The sequence below is a fragment of the Condylura cristata genome, unplaced genomic scaffold (assembly GCF_000260355.1).
Source record: "Condylura cristata isolate star-nosed mole 26May11 unplaced genomic scaffold, ConCri1.0 scaffold00002, whole genome shotgun sequence".
In the NCBI taxonomy this organism is placed as follows: Eukaryota; Metazoa; Chordata; class Mammalia; order Eulipotyphla; family Talpidae; genus Condylura; species Condylura cristata.
Window position 1 is genome coordinate 52,746,860 of NW_004567103.1, and position 19,297 is coordinate 52,766,156.

At 34.8% G+C, this 19,297-nt stretch overlaps 1 protein-coding gene across 2 annotated transcripts in view; it reads right to left on the minus strand.

Moving 5' to 3' along the window:
• SLC4A10 (solute carrier family 4, sodium bicarbonate transporter, member 10) overlaps window positions 1-19,297 on the minus strand; it is a 252,551-nt gene that overhangs the window by 14,384 nt on the left and 218,870 nt on the right. For both annotated transcript variants that reach the window (XM_004674608.2, XM_004674607.2), the window contains 4 exons: window positions 13,855-14,106; window positions 12,562-12,630; window positions 5,148-5,321; window positions 4,302-4,424 (listed from right to left, as the gene is read on the minus strand). In XM_004674608.2, coding sequence (XP_004674665.1) covers window positions 4,302-4,424; window positions 5,148-5,321; window positions 12,562-12,630; window positions 13,855-14,106 — 618 coding nt within the window. The remainder of the gene's footprint in view (window positions 1-4,301; window positions 4,425-5,147; window positions 5,322-12,561; window positions 12,631-13,854; window positions 14,107-19,297) is intronic.

Here is a 19,297-nt window from a genome sequence, read left to right on the forward strand (position 1 = left end):
AGCAGTGAATCAATGTTCACTTAGGTGTTCAAAATATTAGAGAGAGATCCTAAGAAGTGGGCAAGATTTCAGAAAATGGGTTTTAACCTTTTTACCCAAGAGGAAAACAAGGTCTATAAAACTTAAGATGGTTGATCATTTTTGTTCTCAATTACAAACATAGTAATGCAAATATTACATACACATATACATTCATACATATCTGTATGTTACATGTGTTATATTTACTAGGAGTGATTTTTTAAATTTCCTAATGATATAAGAGCCAATACATAAAAGTACTCAACAATAAAAGCTGAAAAGATAAATTGAGGAGTCATTGTTATAGAATTCATATACATGATGCTATGGATGGTTTTTTATCAAAAACTTGATTCACTAAATGGCACAGCTAAATTATAAAATATAAATTTATGATGAAGTAATTTTGGATTTATAAGATTACATGCTGGAGATAGATTCTATAGTATTAGGGAAGATTTTAGCTCAAATTTTAGTATGCTTCCGAATCACCTGGAGGTCTAGGCAACTGGTCGGATCACCAGAGTTTTGATTCAAGAGGTCTGAAGTGAAGTCCATGAATTCATATTTCTTACCACTTGCCAGGTGTGACTGATGCACAGAGGTCCTGGGATGGCACTCTGGGAACCTCTGCTTAAGGAAGGAGAGCATGCTTTCCACAACCCAAAGTTCAATTAGAAATAACATTTGCTTGTGTAATTACTGGATCACAGTTTCTGAATCCACAATTTGATCTTTCTTACCAGTAAGACATCTGCTGTAAGATGTTAATTGCACTGATTTTGAGATGGCTTTTGCATTTTCCTGGCCTTTCTCATGATCCTGCATTATATTATCACACGTCCTATTTGCTCCCTTTCTGGTTTTCTCCCTATAGCATGTATGTTAGAGTGCATGATGGTAAACCAGGAGGTGGCAATCATGACCACTGTCACAACTGAATTTCCAGGATTTATCTAACATTAGCTGCCTTCTCCCCCAGACAGCAGCAAACATTCTGCTGAGGTTGTTGCTTTTAACAGCAGCCCTTTTGTCAAATGCGTACAATGCCCTGAGAATATTTAAGTAGGAAGACATGTTGGTACTCTAAGCACATTTGGACATCCAGAATTTGATTCTGCAATCTTCCCTTTACACAGAGCAATGTGCAAAATGTCAGGGTTCCAATATTCATTTCTATCCTGATTATAATCCTTTCTTTCTAAAAACTGAAGCATATGCATATGCATATGCATGAAGTACATGAAAATTTGGAACAGAAGCTCTGCGACCTTGGACTGGCCTGTGTAGCTATTTATTCTGCTTAACTCATTATTGAATTTTAAGGTCAAACTAATGTTTTCTCAAAGCCATAAGACCAGAAGTGGGCTACTGATAGGAAAACCCTGGAGGATAAAGGTACAAGCTTGTAACTATCATCAAAAGGACAAGAGGTGAGCCTACTTTAAATTCAAGTCTCAGGAAGCTAAGACATTTCTGCCGTTTCCAGATCACAATCAAAGTTACTCAATTAATTTGAGCAATTGCAGAAATGCAATATTTCTGGAGAACTTGTCCATATACTACCTCAAAGTGTAATCTCTCGGAAGGCTGGGCTTTGGTATGAGATGCCTCAGTAAGATCACATCCTTCATTAGGGCCAATAGCCTCAAGAAAACGAAACTCTGGGCCAGCGTGTGAAAAATTAAGCAGGATTTAAGTTTTAGTGAAATCCCTCTTAAATCTGCTAATTACACTCTTGTGAATCTAATACCAAGTAAGAAAGTGAACGTTTTTAAACTTCCTTTTCTCTTTTCAGTTGTCACAAGAAATATCTTTCTGCACACCCCTCAGAACTTTATTTTAATGTTGAATTATAGATCATTTACTCACCATATTACTAGTTCTCTTGTTTCATTCCATGTACTGATCACATGAAAGTGTCATGTGTCAGGTTTATAAACCTGCCTCAAGAATGTACTGTGAAGGATTTGCCCCCACTTTTTCCAAATTGAGATCTGAGGGATATAGCTGTAAATTTGTCTCTCACAAATCTTTGCTTTTGAATCCTTTCAGAAAACTTAAGTTCTACAAAATTAATAATATTTATTTATAAAATCTTTATCCTCACAACCAGAAACATTAAACATTCATCTTAATGGGTCTATAACATAATAAAATAATTCTGGACAAGTTTTCCAGAAATGCTGCATTTCTGCAATTGCTCAAATTAATTGAGTAACTTTGATTGTGATCTGGAAAGACGGTAAATAGCAGAAATGTCTTAGCTTCCTGAGACTTGAATTTAAAGTAGGCTCACCTCTTGTCCTTTTGATTAATAAATTCCAGAATGGACACAAAGCATACATACATATAAGTACCATACCTATGTGTGGTTCTGGGTGATGGAAGTGGCAGATTTTAATAGATTTAAAATTACCAGTAAATTGGTTCTCTTCTACTTCAGAGACATACAAAAAGATAATCTAAGAATTTCTTGAATGATAAAATGTAAACATTAGGCACAATTTCACTCTGTGTGTGTGTGTGTGTATACACACACACACACATATACATATATATTCACTTCACAAATTCTAGAAGGCCAAGAACTCTGCATGGTATGAATAGGACTTAAAGCAAATGCTGTAGAAAGGATAATTCTATGGCTGAGGCTACTCTATGCTACAGAATCATTAAAATATTTGACAGGCAATAAAAGCAGGAAAATAAAGCAAAATTGCATATATGTTACTGCTTTAATAGACTTAACAGTACTCTCTATCAGGAAGACTAAAAAGAGGCTCTTGGTCAATGAGTTTTGTAAGTATCTTTGAAATTCAAATCTTCTTGGAAGTTTTCAACTTGAATAACTTTACTTTCTTTAAAAAAGGCATAATTTGAAACTGCAATATCTATTCTGGTGTCAGTTTATTTACTTTTAATTTATACCAAATTCTGTCATACCTTTGTTAAAAATGTCTGAGGATGAGAGAAATCCCTACTAAGGCCCTAAAAAGACATGGAGATTCCCAAAATATCATACTAAAGCATTATTTTAAAAACTATCTCAGACTTAAGAATATTTAATATTATATTAATTTTATCAGAGGTATGATTCTAAGTATAACTAGTTCAATATTCATGTAAGTTGAAATATTCATAAAGAATTAACAGACATCATTATGATCAATCCTAAATATGGGAACTTGTTAATGACGGGACACTATGGAAAGGTGAAGGTATGCCAGACAGTCACACATTATATAGTTATATTTGTTTAAACATCTGGGCAGAACTCTCACAGGCCTTTGCAGCCTAATCTGACTTCACCTAACAACTGAGTAAAACCTAAGAGCATTGAAATGTTTGCAAATTCCCCAAAGGAGAGGGGAATCCAGGAATGGTTAGAGAAAATACACTGTAGATAAGAAATTGCATTTTTATTGACTGCCTTGTGGGAAAAGTAAAAGGAAAAATGCACAATTTTTCACCAAATATTTGCTATAGTCTTCATCTCTACTGGCATGGAAATTTTGTTCTTAATTTTACAGTCTATAGGCTCAATCATCCTGCTAAGTGATGCACTGGTCATTTTTTTTTTTCTTCTGAATACTCTGTAGTTTTTATACACTTTAAAAAATACTATGGTTACTAGCCTTCAAAATAGATTCAGACTTACACATGAACTTTAAATATGCCATAAAAGTTAAAACAATTTGTTTTAACATATGAAATAGAAGAGGATAAATCAGTAGTCTTTGAAAGTAATTAAATTCCAAAAGTTTCTTAACATTTATTCAATCTTAAGTTACTTTGAAAGCAAATCAAGCCAATGTATTCCTTTTAAGCAATTCATTTCTAGCAAATAATTTTATCTTTTGATTAGAATTAGAAATTTTTAATTAAAATTAAAACTCACTTTCTAGCAAATACCAGCAATACTATCTCTTTTTTTTCTTCTCACATATCCAAACAAAAGTAATCATACATGATCCTATTTGAAAGTACTTAAGCATTAGCATGTTTCTGCCATATAGGGAATCAGAAAAACAAATATTACAGTTAGGAGGACAATGAAAAATAAAATATTTGCATATCCGATTAGGAATTGTTTTCCCCTCTGAAAGTTGCAACTTTATGATTTTAAACATTTATTAATCAAACTAGTCTATTTGTAGTTACCAGTAACCATTAGTTATCTAAAAATAGATGCAATAATTTAGTTTTATAAGAAACTACTACTGTGCAAAATATTCCTTTTACTTTTCTTTGTAAATCTTGATTCTGCTCTGACTTACTTCTTTTTCAGCATCTTCAAGTTTCTTTTTCTTACTCTCAGGCATTAAATCATCCAACCAGCTGAGTTCTCGTTTGGTAAACAAAAAATCCATCAACTTTCTTACAAATACCAGCGCTAACACCTGCAGTAAATAACAAAATGGTTTAAAACAGAGGAAAAAGAGAAATGGAAAATGTAGATTTGTTTGTTGATAGAAACAAGTCAGTTTCAATTAAGAGTGAATTTAAACAGCTATTTGAAAATATATGTACATAGAAGATAATGTACTTCTGTTTTCTTCATTTTCCTTTTTAAAATCACATCCCTAAAGTAATAGCTACTAGTTACCCATTGTAGGAGTCATTAAAAAATACATTTGACTTTTTCCTTAAGTAGATATAATTAATAGTATGAATTACTTTGAATTCAAATTACTTTAAACAGCTATTTTTATCATTGATAATCGTTATAAATTATTTATAATCACTCAGATTCACTATATGTTTAGAAATGTTTGAAACTGGTTTTGAATGTTTAGTGAAATTTAATTTTTAAAACCCCTCTAATGTTTTGGATTTGCTAGACTATATTTGATAATTTTGAAAGCTTACCTTTCTTTTACCCAACTTCAATTACTTAAAACTACTACCTATATTCAGAATAATAGAGACAAAACTAATATGAATCACTGAAATGCATAAATAATGTCAGCCACTATCATAACCACTGGTTTCAGTGGTGAAAAATTCTACTAGTGTATACATATTCCATTATTCAAAATGACTCTATTGTTCCACTTCAATTCATTTGCTTCCAAAGAAAGTAGAAAAACAGAACAGAAAAAGTTAACTTAGAAGTGTCATACCATCATGGGAAAGACAATAGCAGCTCTTGAAACTTTTATTATCCACAAAAGGGCAAGACAACTCATCTGAATAACCGTGAAGAGATGAACTTTTCGAAGCGGTACATGCCTTAGGTATATAAAATCTGGTTGATGTTTTGCAGGCATCCAGAAGAGCTTTATTCTATCAAATAACTAGAAGACAAACAGACTAAATTGCTTTTTACAGACAACAATAAAAGTAGGAAAAGTAAATATTTAATATAGCCCCAAATATGGTGTACTTGGATCACACTGAGGTTGACATCTGGACAGTATCACATGGGATTGGGCTGTAATCTGAAACACTATGGTATCTAGTTCATAATATTTCCTTTTATTGACTATTTAGATAGGTTATGATTTAGAGGAACTTAAAAATATCAAAGTCAACGTCAAATGTTACTACCTGGGGAGTGAAACCTTGAGAGACGAAACAGTCATCATCTTTTTTATTGTCACATTACAGTGTCTTTTTTATTTGCCCCTTAAACATCAGGGCTTCCAAGACTCCCACTCTCTCTCTGTCCTCTTCTCTCCTAGTATAGTTTATCTATATCCAAAGCTTCGAGTTTCACATACTTGCTAAAGACACAGATGTGAATCTTTACTCCAGCTCTCTTCCCCTGGAATTCTATATCTTGACCCATAGCCACCTGCTGAGTGGGGTCATTTGAAATTATTTTGATTCTGGTCTTTTGGTCTGCCAGTTGTGACCCAAAAGATTCTGATGTTGTCTTTACCAAAATAAAATAAAATAAAAAATAAAATTGCATAATGATTTAATTTAGATGAACTATTGATAATAACATGCTATCCAGAGCAAATCTTGTCGATACAATTTAATTTCTTGATCAGGTTCCTATATTGCATCAGTAGCCACTTATACACATTTTAATTGTATTTTATTAAAATTATTTTCATCAGAGGGCTTCCTCTGGTGGCACAGTGGGTTAAAACACAGCACTAAGAAGCTAAAGCCACTTCAGCATGAGTTCAATCCTAGCCCCAGATGTTACCCACATGGTGTGGCAACCTCTCCTGACCCGCCTGCTGCTTCCCTCAGCAGTGTACTTCATCAGTCAACCTGTCTGCTCCCCACTCTGTCTCTGGTGAATCCTCTCACTGCCCCTGCACCTCTGGCGTGTACCCCAGTTCTATATGCATAAATAAATAAATCTTAAAAAAATATATTTTTTCATCAGAATAATTGCTATTTCTGTTTAGGTTTTACCATTACAAGAGTACAATTATTTTGGACTACATATTACTGTTATAACTCTGATTTTGAGTTCATCTTTATCAGACAAAACAAATTTTCCCAATTCCAATTTTTATAGTTTAATATATCTGTAGTTTAATCTAATTCTAGATTTCTGTGAATTTTCACAAGGAGCTTAAATCTTCAATCACATTTTACTTACTAAGAGATTGCATTGCAATTTAGCTTCATTTTATGTGAATCATTTTGTTTAGTTTTTCTCAGGCTAATTTCTATAGTTTTTCATGTTTCCAACAAGAAGTAATTATTTTGAAAATTATTTCAGTCATTGTCACTTCTATTTGACACCATTTCTATAATAAGGTCTACTACTCATTTTCAAAAGAGTGATATTAGTTTTTCATTCTTAGCTAATTTATAAGAAAACTCTGAACAATACTCAGCAAATATTCCAAAATCACTCTAATATGCAGAGGGCTGAAAGTCCATGGAGACAAACTTACAGAATTACAGAAAGCACTGCCACAGAACAGTTCGGAGTATCAGAGCACAGTGAATGGTGCCATTTTCCTTGACCCACTTATGTGCAGCTGTCTAGGGTTACAACTCTCAGCGTGCCATGACCTGAATGGGGGACAACTGGGGAGGTGGAAAAACGAAGTGGATGTCTATTGGAGGCAGAGCAAAGGAGGAAGGAGAGACACATGGAGAAGATGGTCCCAAGATCTCAGCATTTGGCAGCCCTGATCTTGGCCTTTACGTGCAGTGCATGGTATATTTTTAATTTTGGGTATTACCTTTTGTCCCAACTCCTTGGGGCCTCTCTAACCCACTTTCTTGTGGCCCCTGCCAGTACATACCTTGGAATTGTTCTGGTGCTATCATATCGAGCACCTTGCTTTGGCTAGCCTATTTGGCTGGGCATTTGCCCAAGAGCAGTGGGTAATTTTCAGAGTTAGACTGGGAATCTATAACATAAATTTCTTCCTTCCCTCTTTTTCTCCTTTAAACTTTCACGCCAGTTAAAGATTTCTTTGAGAATACTAAGATCTGTTTTCCTTCCCTTTGTAAGCAGGAATGGCTGGACTTATTTTTAGAATGCAAAAGATAAATGATCCCCCTTAACAGTTAGGCATCCTGGTACCTCTCATTACAGTGTTACAAATTGTTAGGGTCAAAACATCCTGTTTTGCCAAAACCTGCTTGTATGTGTAATAGGAATTTCAAATTCAACATAAACCCAGCTTTCCTTCTATGTTCTGTTTTACAGCCTTTCTTCTCTCCATCATGTAAATCAGAATCATATAGGTTAGTTCATGAATTCTTGATTTATTTATTCATAGTCATTCATACTTGTCAAAAACATTTATTAAAAAATTTCTGTACGAAGCATTAAGTGTTAAATTCTTTCCCGGTTATCTTTCCCTGTATACTTCACAAATATTTCACTAAGTATTTTTATTTCTATTCCATAAAGATCTCTTCAAATTACATGTCATTAAGTGAACAAATAAAACTTGGTACATGGCAGAGGTGGGAATAGGAAAGAAATAAAGTACATTCTCTGGTTTATAACTGTATTTTTCAGTTTCTATAGAACTGAAACAACTACCATTTCTCCATTTGTGAAGCTATGTTATTGCATAAGTGTACTTTAGTGTGTGGGTGCTTCAATTGTTATTGTTTAAATGGCACATTTGCTTTACTTTGAATTCTTGGAGTGTTGGAATGAATATAGATGTGGTTATATATCTAAGTACAGAAACAGCATTCATGAGAACATTGTGGTCTGTTTTCTCTGCCATGTTGCACAGTGAGAAGCCTGGATAATGTGTTTCTTAATATTGCCAAACAGTCAGGTAACATACAGGTTCTTCTAGCATATAAAGTAGCAACATGCTTTTTGAATTGTCCTAGTCAGTGCATTTTAATTATTACTATTCAAATAATGATGAATGTATTCTGAGATTGCATCTGTTTTTTTTTTTTTTTTAAGATTTATTTATACACACAGAACTGGGGTATAGACCAGAGGTACAAGGGGGTGAAAGGATTCACCAGAGAAATTGGGGAGCAGAAGTACACTGCTGAGGGGAGCAGCGAGTACTCAGGAGAGGTCTGCCACACCATGTGGATCACCTCCAGGGTGGGGATCGAACTCATGCTGAAGTGGCTCTAGCTTCTTTGTGCTGTGCTTTAACCCACTGCTCTACTAGAGAGGGCCTTCATCTGTTTTTTTAATTTTGCCCTATTACCTATATTCAGATTCCCTACCCTATTTTTTTCATGTGATCCTGCTTGCTATTTAAAGCTACATACACTTTTCTCATAGGCCTTTAACAATGCTCTCCTCAACCTTCATTTGAAAGATTCACACCGCAAATAATTCCAAAATCTGACATTTTTGTTTAATTGTAAACCTCATGGATATTAAATCCTGTGAGTGGAATTAGGGGGGAAAATCTGTTGAAACCTATCAAAATTATTTTACTTTGTTTCTTAAACTTATGCTGCTGTATTTATGTGAGCCTGGGGCCTAATAATAAATACTTTTCACTTACAGATGAAATTAGTACTTGTGGAACTTTTGCCAAAGGCAAAAAACAAAACAAAAAAAAAATGGCAAAACAAATAAACAAAACCTCTTTAGTACTCTTCCCTATCTGTCTTACCAAACCAATTCTTTCAAAATACATATCTTGCATGAAATTATAAATAAGCAAATTAAATCTAATTTCAGTAAAATGTAAATACATAACACTCTCAACCATCTCCCTCTTCCAAGTTAATTTTACCCAGTGTCAGGATGAACAAGAGTCATCCTAGCTACCGTGGGTGTTTAGAGAACTTACAAGGATTTCATTCTGAAGTTTTGCCTAATTTTGGTAGCTAGCATTCATTAGTAAAGCCTAGGTGCTTTTCTTTCACCAAAAATGATAGTCGTTTAGTTGTTCATTCAAGAAAAGCTTTCCTGAGCATTCTGTCCTTCAGACGTGAGTTTAAGCTACTCCATGCCATCACTGCCTTGGCATCCACTTTGGTCAACCATGCTGCCCACAGGGAGACTGACCTCCCACTAACCTCTCATGGAGGTGGATGTCCCGGGTCACAGCCTGCAAAGCCGCAGGTAAGTGTGAATTCCTGATAGGGCTTCGTTCACAGCCCTGTGATCAACTCTTCTCTAACTTCCAAGTTGTCTTCTTTTGTGCCCCTTACGTAAGAATCCTCTTTTAATCCATCTAGCCTTCGCGTAGAGATCCTAACACACTCTCTCCTAAAACCTGGCACACTTAGGGAACATGTTCTCCAGGTCCTGTCCCCCATCTGTCCTCCCCTTGCCTTCACCTCCCTATCTGGTTCCCTGAGGTGTGCCAGGTACTTCCTCCAAGAGCTGTGATCTGTTTCAATTTCTCTTGCAGTCTACTGCTGAACTCCAGTACAACACCCAATACCCTGTGTTCCACGCAACATGTGTTAATTTGACAAATTTATAACACTTAGGTGACTTTTCACTTATGTCTTAGAAGAGCAATAATTAGCCATACCATAGAAAAAATAGTAATTTATATTTTCTTTTAGTTAGCAGAAACTATTATAAATAACCCTCGATATTTTTCTTTTCCAAGAAGTTTTTTTGCTTTTTAAAATTTATTTTATATATTTTTTACATCATTTTTCATTTTTGTACAATGTATGCTTTCTCATCTCGATTAAAGTCCCCATAAAATTCCCACCACCAACTCACCCTTGTACCATTGTCATAGTGCTTTGTGCTCTTCCTACCCCTACTTTGGCCCTGTTCCCCACTCTCTCCCACTGCAGAATGTCTCTGGTTTATAGCTGCCTGTTGACTTTGATATTTACTTTATTATAGTTCCATTTTTTCCCCTAATGCCTTATTTTGATCCTCTTTATTCCTCCCAAGAGTGAAACCAGTTTTTTTTTTTCTTGCTTATCTCACTGAGCATGATCCCTTCCAGCTCCACTCATGTTGCTGCAAATAGCATGTTTGTCTTTTTTGATTGCGGAGTAATATTCCATTGTAAATATCTACCACATCTTCTTGATCCAGTCATCTATTTGGGGGAAATTGGGCTGTTTCCACATTTAAGTTTTTTGATAAATAGTGTGAAGTTATAAGGCAAGATCATTTAAGATAAACTTAAGTAGAAATTTCTGTTTCCTACCACTGCCCTACCAACTATCACAATTTGATGGCTTAGAACAGCTGAGCAGGCCAGAAATCTGAAATCAAGATATTGGCAAGGCCATGCTTGCTCTCTCTGAAGATCTTAAGGAAAAAAACTGCTGCTTCTTTCAACTCCAGGAGCTCCTGATTATTTTGTAATTGGTGTCAGCAAAACCCCAGTCTCTTCCTTCATCTTCATGTGTTTACCTTTTTTTTTTCCCTTTGGTCTGTCAGTGTCCTCTGTTCTTCTTACAAGGACTCCAATCACTGAAATTAGGGTTTAGACTAACTCCAGGATCAGTTCATCTTGAGGTCCATAAGTAATTAAATCTGCCAAGATTCTATTTCCTAAACAAGCGCACATTCTGAGATTTCACATGGACATGAATCTTGGGGGAACACAGCTTAACCCACTACATTATCATTAGCAGGAATAATTTGCCAACATCCTCTGTAAATTTTAGAATACACCTGTGATAGTTTCAAAATGGGTATACAAATTTTGGGATACTTTTTTCCTTCCCGAGGCAAGTCTAACAAAGTGACTGGTCTCTAACCAACAGAAAAAAAAAAATGTAAGAGATCCTGCATGACTTTGGAGACTAAATACACAAGGACTTCATTTTGCCCTCTTATTTTCCTCACTCTGATGGAAGTTAGCTTTCATGTTACAATGATACCTAAAGTATCCTTATGCAGAGTTCTACAGCAAAAAACTGAGGCCTCCTACCAAGAAAGTCAAAGAGGTTTTGCTGCCTCTTGTCCACTGTACAATGAACCCTTGTGGCTATTTATATTCCAGCCTGAGTCAACCTTCAGAGGACTGCAACCCTTGCCCCACATCCTGACAGCAACCGCAGGTCACATCTTGAGACACAGCCACCTGGTTAGTCTGTTCTGAAATTCATGATCCACAGAAAATGTGAGATTATAAATGTTTGCAATTTAAAGCCACTAGTTTTTGCTTTTTTTTTTTTTTTAAGATTTTTTATTTATGCATACAGAACTGGGTTACAGGCCAGAGATGCGGAGGATGAGAGGATTCACCATGGACAAAGTGGGGAGCAGAACAGGCAGATCTGCGAAGTGCACTGCTGAGGTCTGCCTCGCCATGTGGTCTCCTCCGGGCAGGCGGGGATTGAACTCATGCGGAAGTGGCTTTAGCTTCTTAGTGCTGTGCTTTAACCCGCTGCACCACCAGGGAGGGCCATTAAAGCTACTAGTTTTATATTAATTTTATATGCAGCAATAATTAATAAACTACATTTATTTAAACTACTTATTTAAATAATAAGATTTCTCTGTACTTTGGAACTGCCTTACCCTGTAACTTTATTTGAAAATATTCTATAAATGCAACTGTATTAACAACAGAAAAGTAGCATAAAAGGACAAAAATCTAGCACCTCACTAACTTAATAAATTGTTTTTATTGCTCTACCTTCTGTTTTCTTCCAACCATCCTAATAGCTTTACAACTTATTTTTCTATTTTTGCCAAGATACTTTTATGGCTATCATAATTATCAATTTAAAATGGATGTTATTGCTTATTTATTTTACTTCTGTTAGATAAATGGGCTTGCAATATTTTGATAGTATGTGTCATAATGGACATCTTTGTGCATGAAGTTTTTTTCCCTCTTCTCATCAGTATATGTTCCTATGTACAATTATTACATCAAAGATTAAAAGCATTAAGATATACTTTAAATGTACTGATAATACTTTTCTAAAAGGGTTACAAAGTCTAAAACTTTTTAAAAATTCTTATATACTTATGATAAACAGAAATATTCTAAGAAAATGAAGCTTAGATGCTGAAGAGACTCTTTAACTTATAAAACCTGATCATTTTGCAGAAATTTAACTGTGGTCTGAAAACTGCTTCTCCGGTGATGTCATTATTCTTAGCTATTGCATAACTTGGATCAAAAGAACTTCAGAAAAGTTATAGATACAATTCTATAACTGTAAGTAGCTTACCTGAATTCCCTTTAGAGATGAAGCACCCATATAAAGAAACACTCCATATAGCACTGGCATGGGAATAAACTACAAAGAAAAAATGGAGAAACAGTACCAATTATTTTCAAGTATAATGTGCTCAGGCTATTTTGCTCTTACCAAAATATGACTTGTTTGCACAAAAATCTCACAAATATTTGGAAATGGTAGAAGGCAGTGTATGGGCTTGTATCCCCACTTTAGTACTTTTTAGCTGTGTAAACATAGGAAAGTTATGTTAGCTTTCTATGCCTTGATTTCTCAATATCTAACAGGGTGATAATAATAAGGTTGTCATAAGCAATTAAGTGAGAATCTATAAAACACACATAATGCATAATAATACTAACAATTATTATTATGACACTTTATGGGTAAATTTGAATTTCATTTTGCATGGTAGGCTATATGGATTAAATGTGAAGAACAGAGTGAATGAATATTGAGAATTTTCGACTTTTATAAACTTAGATACCTCCACTTTTCTCCTTTTATTGGAATAGTTCAGCATTACTTTGTCCCTATAAATACTTGTAGTATAGAGCTTAGAACTTAATTCTTGCATATGTACTTATATAATTGATTAAATTTTTTAAACTCTTGCATAAATGATTATGTAATTCAAGGGGATTTTTCAAAATGTAGACAACTTAAATGAGTGACAGCTTAAAATACAACTAAGATACCTTGGAAATAGCTGCCAAAAATTATATGACAAAATAATTATTCTTTAATATTTTTCCAAATGGATCAGATTTTTTAAATGTGAAAAAAACAGTTTGTACAATAAATATCCATGTTGTAATTTTGTGTAACCTTTAAATTATAAAACTGCATATGAGACCATGGCCAGATAGTAGGCATCTCTGCACCTCTATCTTATATTAGGTGATACTAATGACAAATACATTTCTCCACTGACAAGTACATAGAAATTTTATTTTACATAGACCACCAGTGATTTCAGGACACAAATCTGTCAGAATTAATGAGTGACTTTTCCCCATAACTTGATCACATTTCAAACTTATGATAACAATTTACACATCAAATTTTACTTTGCCAGAAAAAAAATTTATGTTTAAGGATTCTAAAATATTGCACATAATTTTCTCTGTTAAGAAATTATATAAACATGGTAAATTTTACTTTTATCACATGCCATACAATATTTGCAAATTGGGGGATTAGATTCAAATGAATTTCAAATGAAATTGCTTAAATGATAATATATTCTATCTTATCTCAAATTCATAAAAAATATTCCATTACCTTCAGAATACTGGTCATAAAGACTGAAGAGCCCATAAGAATAAAAATCATAAGCCCAGTAACCCTTTGCTCCCGAATGCCAAGGAACTTGGGTTGTTCTCCTGGAGCTGAGCACTCTGATTCCAGTTTTAGGCTGTTGACGTGAGTGATGGAGAGGACAGTGGCAGCCACAAACCATGGCAGACCCATGATGGAACATACACCAAGCATGACAGCCACCATTAGTAGATCCAGATGGTACCCACAACCTTTCTGTTAAAAGAAAGAAAACGGATTCTCTTAGGTCCTGAGTTAAGTATAAAGACAAATGACATGACAACCATGGAACAGCAAGAACAGAAAAGAGAAACTGTATTGAATCTTCCACCACTAATTCTAAAATGAAAAATTAAAGGTAAAAGGTGATATCTTCAAAATATGTAATGCACTGAAAGAAAAGTTGCAGCAGTTTCTATTATGGTTACAATGACAGTGGTTTCTATGCACTTTAATAGGTTTAATGTATTTCTTAGTTAGTGTTACATCCATTTCCATTCTATTTCTATTGGTTTATTAATATTAGTATCAAATATAGCTACTTCTTATCATTTCCTTAAATGGCTAAGTTAATTCACAGTTCATATATATGTTCATTCATTATTATTTCATATAACAAACTACTGAGCAGCAGCAATATCTTAGTCATCAAACTGAGAAATAAGAGACCTAAGAATGACCTGATCGTGAATAGATATCACTTCCGGACAATACCCTAGAAGCCTGCCATATCAGATCTTCTGAATAAAAATTTGTTAAATGCACCTGGTTTCCAATTGCCCTCTTTTGTCTCAATGATGATTTTCACTGGGAAAAGTAAGGTTATGAAATGTAAGTTTCCTTGTACACTTTCATTTTTATCCTGATACTAATCCAATATCCTGATATTAATATAATACTATCTTGTTCTCATTTGTTTCAGTTTCAACACTAGAAAAGTTTAGCTTCTCTTTCAAATGACAGCTTTTGTTCTGTCACTGATCTCTAGGTGTTGCCAACTTAAGTACTGTTCAGGAGCAAGTAGGAAATGAAAATGAGGAAAACACAGGTGCAGGGAGCAGGTAGAAGTGCGAGGGCCTGGGAGCTGTTGTCTTGAGAGGGTGACCAGGTAAGTTCTCTCCAAGAGAAACTGAGGGTGGGAAAGAGGAGTGACACCTCTGCCTTCATCCCCAACAGGAACATGTACAACCTCAGAGGATGGATATGATTTGACCTATTTTGCATTCCAACTTTACTGACTACTTCTTGTAGGGTAGTTATAGCAAGGTGGTTAAGGGTTTAGGTTCTACAGGCTGGCCTGAGATCAAATGCTGTCTTCAGTGATGCCTTTAGGCATATCAGTTAACTTCTTGTGCCTCTGTTTTCCTATGTGAGAAATGGGACAACGGTAACAGGAGGTACCTCATTGGATTGTTAGAGAATTGTTAAAAATTATATAACTTTGCAATTATTTAGAACAATGCTTGATACACAGTAAGAGCCCAATAAGTGTTAGCGACAATTATTATCTAGCAGTGAACAATACTCTTTTCTTCTGTATTTATTTGCTTTGAGGCTCCTCGATAAAAGTATGTGTTTCTGAAGAGCAGGTAACATATAATTATTTTGCATTTCCCACAGTTCCAGCACAAACATTGGCACACAATAAGCAATCAGTAAGCTACAGATTGACTTTTAAAATGAGAAATGTGCAGCATGGAAACATCTTTCAGAGTCAAATTCAATAAGTATAATTTAAAAATAAATATAGCTGTTAAATTTGTTATGATGAACATGAGCAGAAATTACCAATTCTTCTAGACGAATAATTTTGGCTTTTTTTTTTTTTAACAGACAGTTTTACCAAATTGTAAGCAATATTGAGTTAACTGAAAACTCATGTGGGCTGGAGTGTGAGGCACCGAGTAACTGTTACCTATTTCTCATCATAGCATTTTCTTTCTACTGTTCTGTTTTATTCATTGTTTTATTAAGAAATTGCTCTTAAACTCAGTTGTATGTCTTTCCCTTTCTGCTTATTCCTGCCAAGTTACAAAAGTGCAGGAGATGGCAGTGAGTAGAAAATGGAAGTTATCAACCAAGACCTTTTCTTGCTGCACTCTCCTCAATACCTTGGTCTTCTTCCCTACGTCGGTTTAGCTGGGAAAATGCTACAGAATTTCCCTCATGAATATGACTTTTATCTCCCAGGAACTCCAGAAATATGTTCATTACCTAGAGCTTGGAGAGTAAGAAGAAAAACATCCTGCACAACCAAAAGACTTAGGAAGAAGCTTTCCCAGGACCATAATACCCCTGCTACTTAGGGAATATAACATGGATGGTGCTCCCTGGGCTGTTTTGTTACACTATAGCCCTGCTAGAACAGAACCGAAGGTGAAAGAGGTGCTGGTAGCTTCAGACATTTGTCTTGGGATGGCGGAGGAGAGGGGCCGTCAGAGGCTGGCTTATGATTTGGGCATACTCTGGATTTCCCAGGGTGCATGCTCATTATGGTTTAACAATATGACAAGGCCTTTTTCATGAGAGTGATTTTCTATAGGTCTCATGCAAATAGTGGGGCTCTAGATTACTGGAAGCCAAAAAAAAAAATACTTTCAAAGGAAATTACTTCCTTTTTAAATTTAGAAAGCTAGCTTTGTAAAGTAAAAGTACATAATGAAAACAAAAATGGTTTTCCCCGATTACATTATACCATAATGAGAACATCTTAATTTAATGGGAATCAAAGGAAATAAAGCCGTTCTGGCACTTCCACTAATTAATCATCATCCTTCTTCTTACCTTTCATTTAAAATGTCTTTTAAAAACTTGGTCTTTGTAATCAAATTATTGGCTGGTAGGCATGCCAGCCAAAGGGAAGTATCCCTTTGTCAGAGAGAGAACTCTGCGCCTCTAACATATTTCTGTATATTTTTTCCCCTGAAATAAAGACAGAACCAGAGCTTTTATTCTCACATTCACCCATGAATCACGGGAAATGGACATATGGGAGGAAAAGGGAGCACAGCAACAGGTGATGCTACACCAGACCCCACTAAAACCAATATGCAGCAAGACAAGAGGCCAGCCAAGAGGACCATCTGATACCCAGATGCCACTGCTGAAAAAATTCATTTCAAAGCTTGGCAGCAATTTCCTGCATCTGTCAAGTTAACCACATAAAAGACTATAGATTGACATGAAGAACCAGGCTGACAAAGAGGGCAAAAAAGAACATATCAAATGCCATAATCATCAAGAGAATGTGGTGCCAAATGAATGTTGCAAATGCATTCATTTACTCCAGTGATCTGGGATTGTATTGCTGTTTATTAAAAATGATGTCAAAAGAAGCCTGAACTGTCTACAGAAACATGTAGAAAAGCCCACAGTTATATCTCAATAGAAACTTTATTTTATATAAGATAATATCACCTTCTTTCCACTTCAAAAAAAGAAGTGGATATTCTGAATGCTATTCAAAGGTATTCCATTAATCTAAACCTATCTGTCTTCTTTAGAGAAAAACCAAAATGCCATTGAGAGTACAGACTTATAACCATCCATCTCTAATATGTAGAGCAAAAATTTGCATTCTCAAATTTTTTACATTTGTAAGTTCTCTCATTCTTGAGAAACCTTTCAAAATCATGAGTGCCTGAGCTCGAGTTTTGTTAATTTTGAATTTCTTCCTATTCAGGGAGGAATAAGTTGCTTAGCCAATGAGGACTTGTCTCTGTAGTCAACACAGCTTTACTGCGTATGTAGCAAATCTATAAAATGATGTACCATTTTCAGTATCATGCAAAGCATCCTCTAAAAGAATATCAACTACTAGTTTTGATAATGGAAGTGAAGAAAAAGTGAAAAGGATCTAAAATATAAATTTTGGAGGAAAAATAAAGTGGTGATGTCTAAGGTTACTTGGTATATGGCACATACTTTGATATGTCATGTGACTCTACCAGGTGCTTGATGCAGGAACTAGAAAACAAAAATCATTAAATGAATTCAGGGAATGTACCAAGGCAAAAATGTGGTTTTGAGTGAGAACAAGCTCACTAGCAAAAGTTGAAACTGTGGTTAACTTGTGGTTGGGGGATATACTGAAGAAACATGTGCCTTTTTGTAGTCAAAGCCAGGACATAGTGCAAACATTTCATTGAAGCAACAGGCGGGGGGGGGGGTTGGCTGGTGTGGGGACAGTTATGGAACAAACCGTTAATCTCTGTAAAGAATATTCTGAGAAGATGATGTTTCTTTTGTTAACAGGAAAAAATCAGTTGAAACAGACCACACTATACTGGAGCTTATAAAACACAAGGGTCATAGGCCAGAAAAAGAATTGTGTAGTGTTGACAATATGCTTTCACAGAAAGGAACTTGCTTTGCAAATATCCATAATCAAGGATGAGGATGAAGTGTTCAGACTTCTAGTGATAAGAACAGACTGACTCTTCTACTGCTAGCCATAGGGAGCCAGACTTGCTCTATTGTCCATTGGTTCCAGGCAGCTAAGGGGCAAATATGTGAATCTTTTGATGACAGCCATTTATTTTTGCAATAGAAGTAATAAATGAACTATGTACTATGGCTCAGTAATATAGCCTCAAGTTTATTTTACTAACAAAAATATTAAATGCTTTAGATCTACATTTAACTATATAGTGGGTACTCACAAGGATCACTTAAGGAACTCTTACTATAATTTAACTATTTACATGACATATAATGAGAGAACTATAGCTTATGTGTGGATCTCCAACTTTGGAAATGTGAATGTCAAGGATCTACCAGAGTCCCATGATGAACACAGTGCAAGTGCTGCAAGCTTTATATGGCAGAGGGAGTTGAAAAGTGTGAAGAACAAAACAACCAGAAAGGTATCATTGCCCTCAGCAAATCCACACTTACTTTCATATTTTTTAAATATGATTCCATTAATAACTAGAAACACATACTGCCTATATCATTTTAGCTCATAATCTTAATTAAACTTTAAGTGAAATTAGTGCCATATTATCTAATTATAAAGACTGGGAAAAAAACCCTATAAAGGGAAATGATTATATAGCTCAGTTTTTAAAAAATATATTATACAATGAAATGCACATACTACCACTAAAATTGATAACAATACGCTTTCACAGAAAGGAAATTGCTTTGCAAATATCCATATGCTATCTAAAACATATTATACAATGAAATGCATATACAACCACTAAAATTGATAATGTAGATTTATATTGTCAATATGAATTATTACCTTGATAATGTTCTTATGTTAAAAATAATATAAGTAAGTAGCATATGGAGTATGAAAATATATATTTGGATATATGTCAAAATGTTAACAATGTTATCTCTAGGTAATAAAATTATTTTCCACTTTGTCTTTTTGTCTAAATTTTTGAAAAAACAAAAT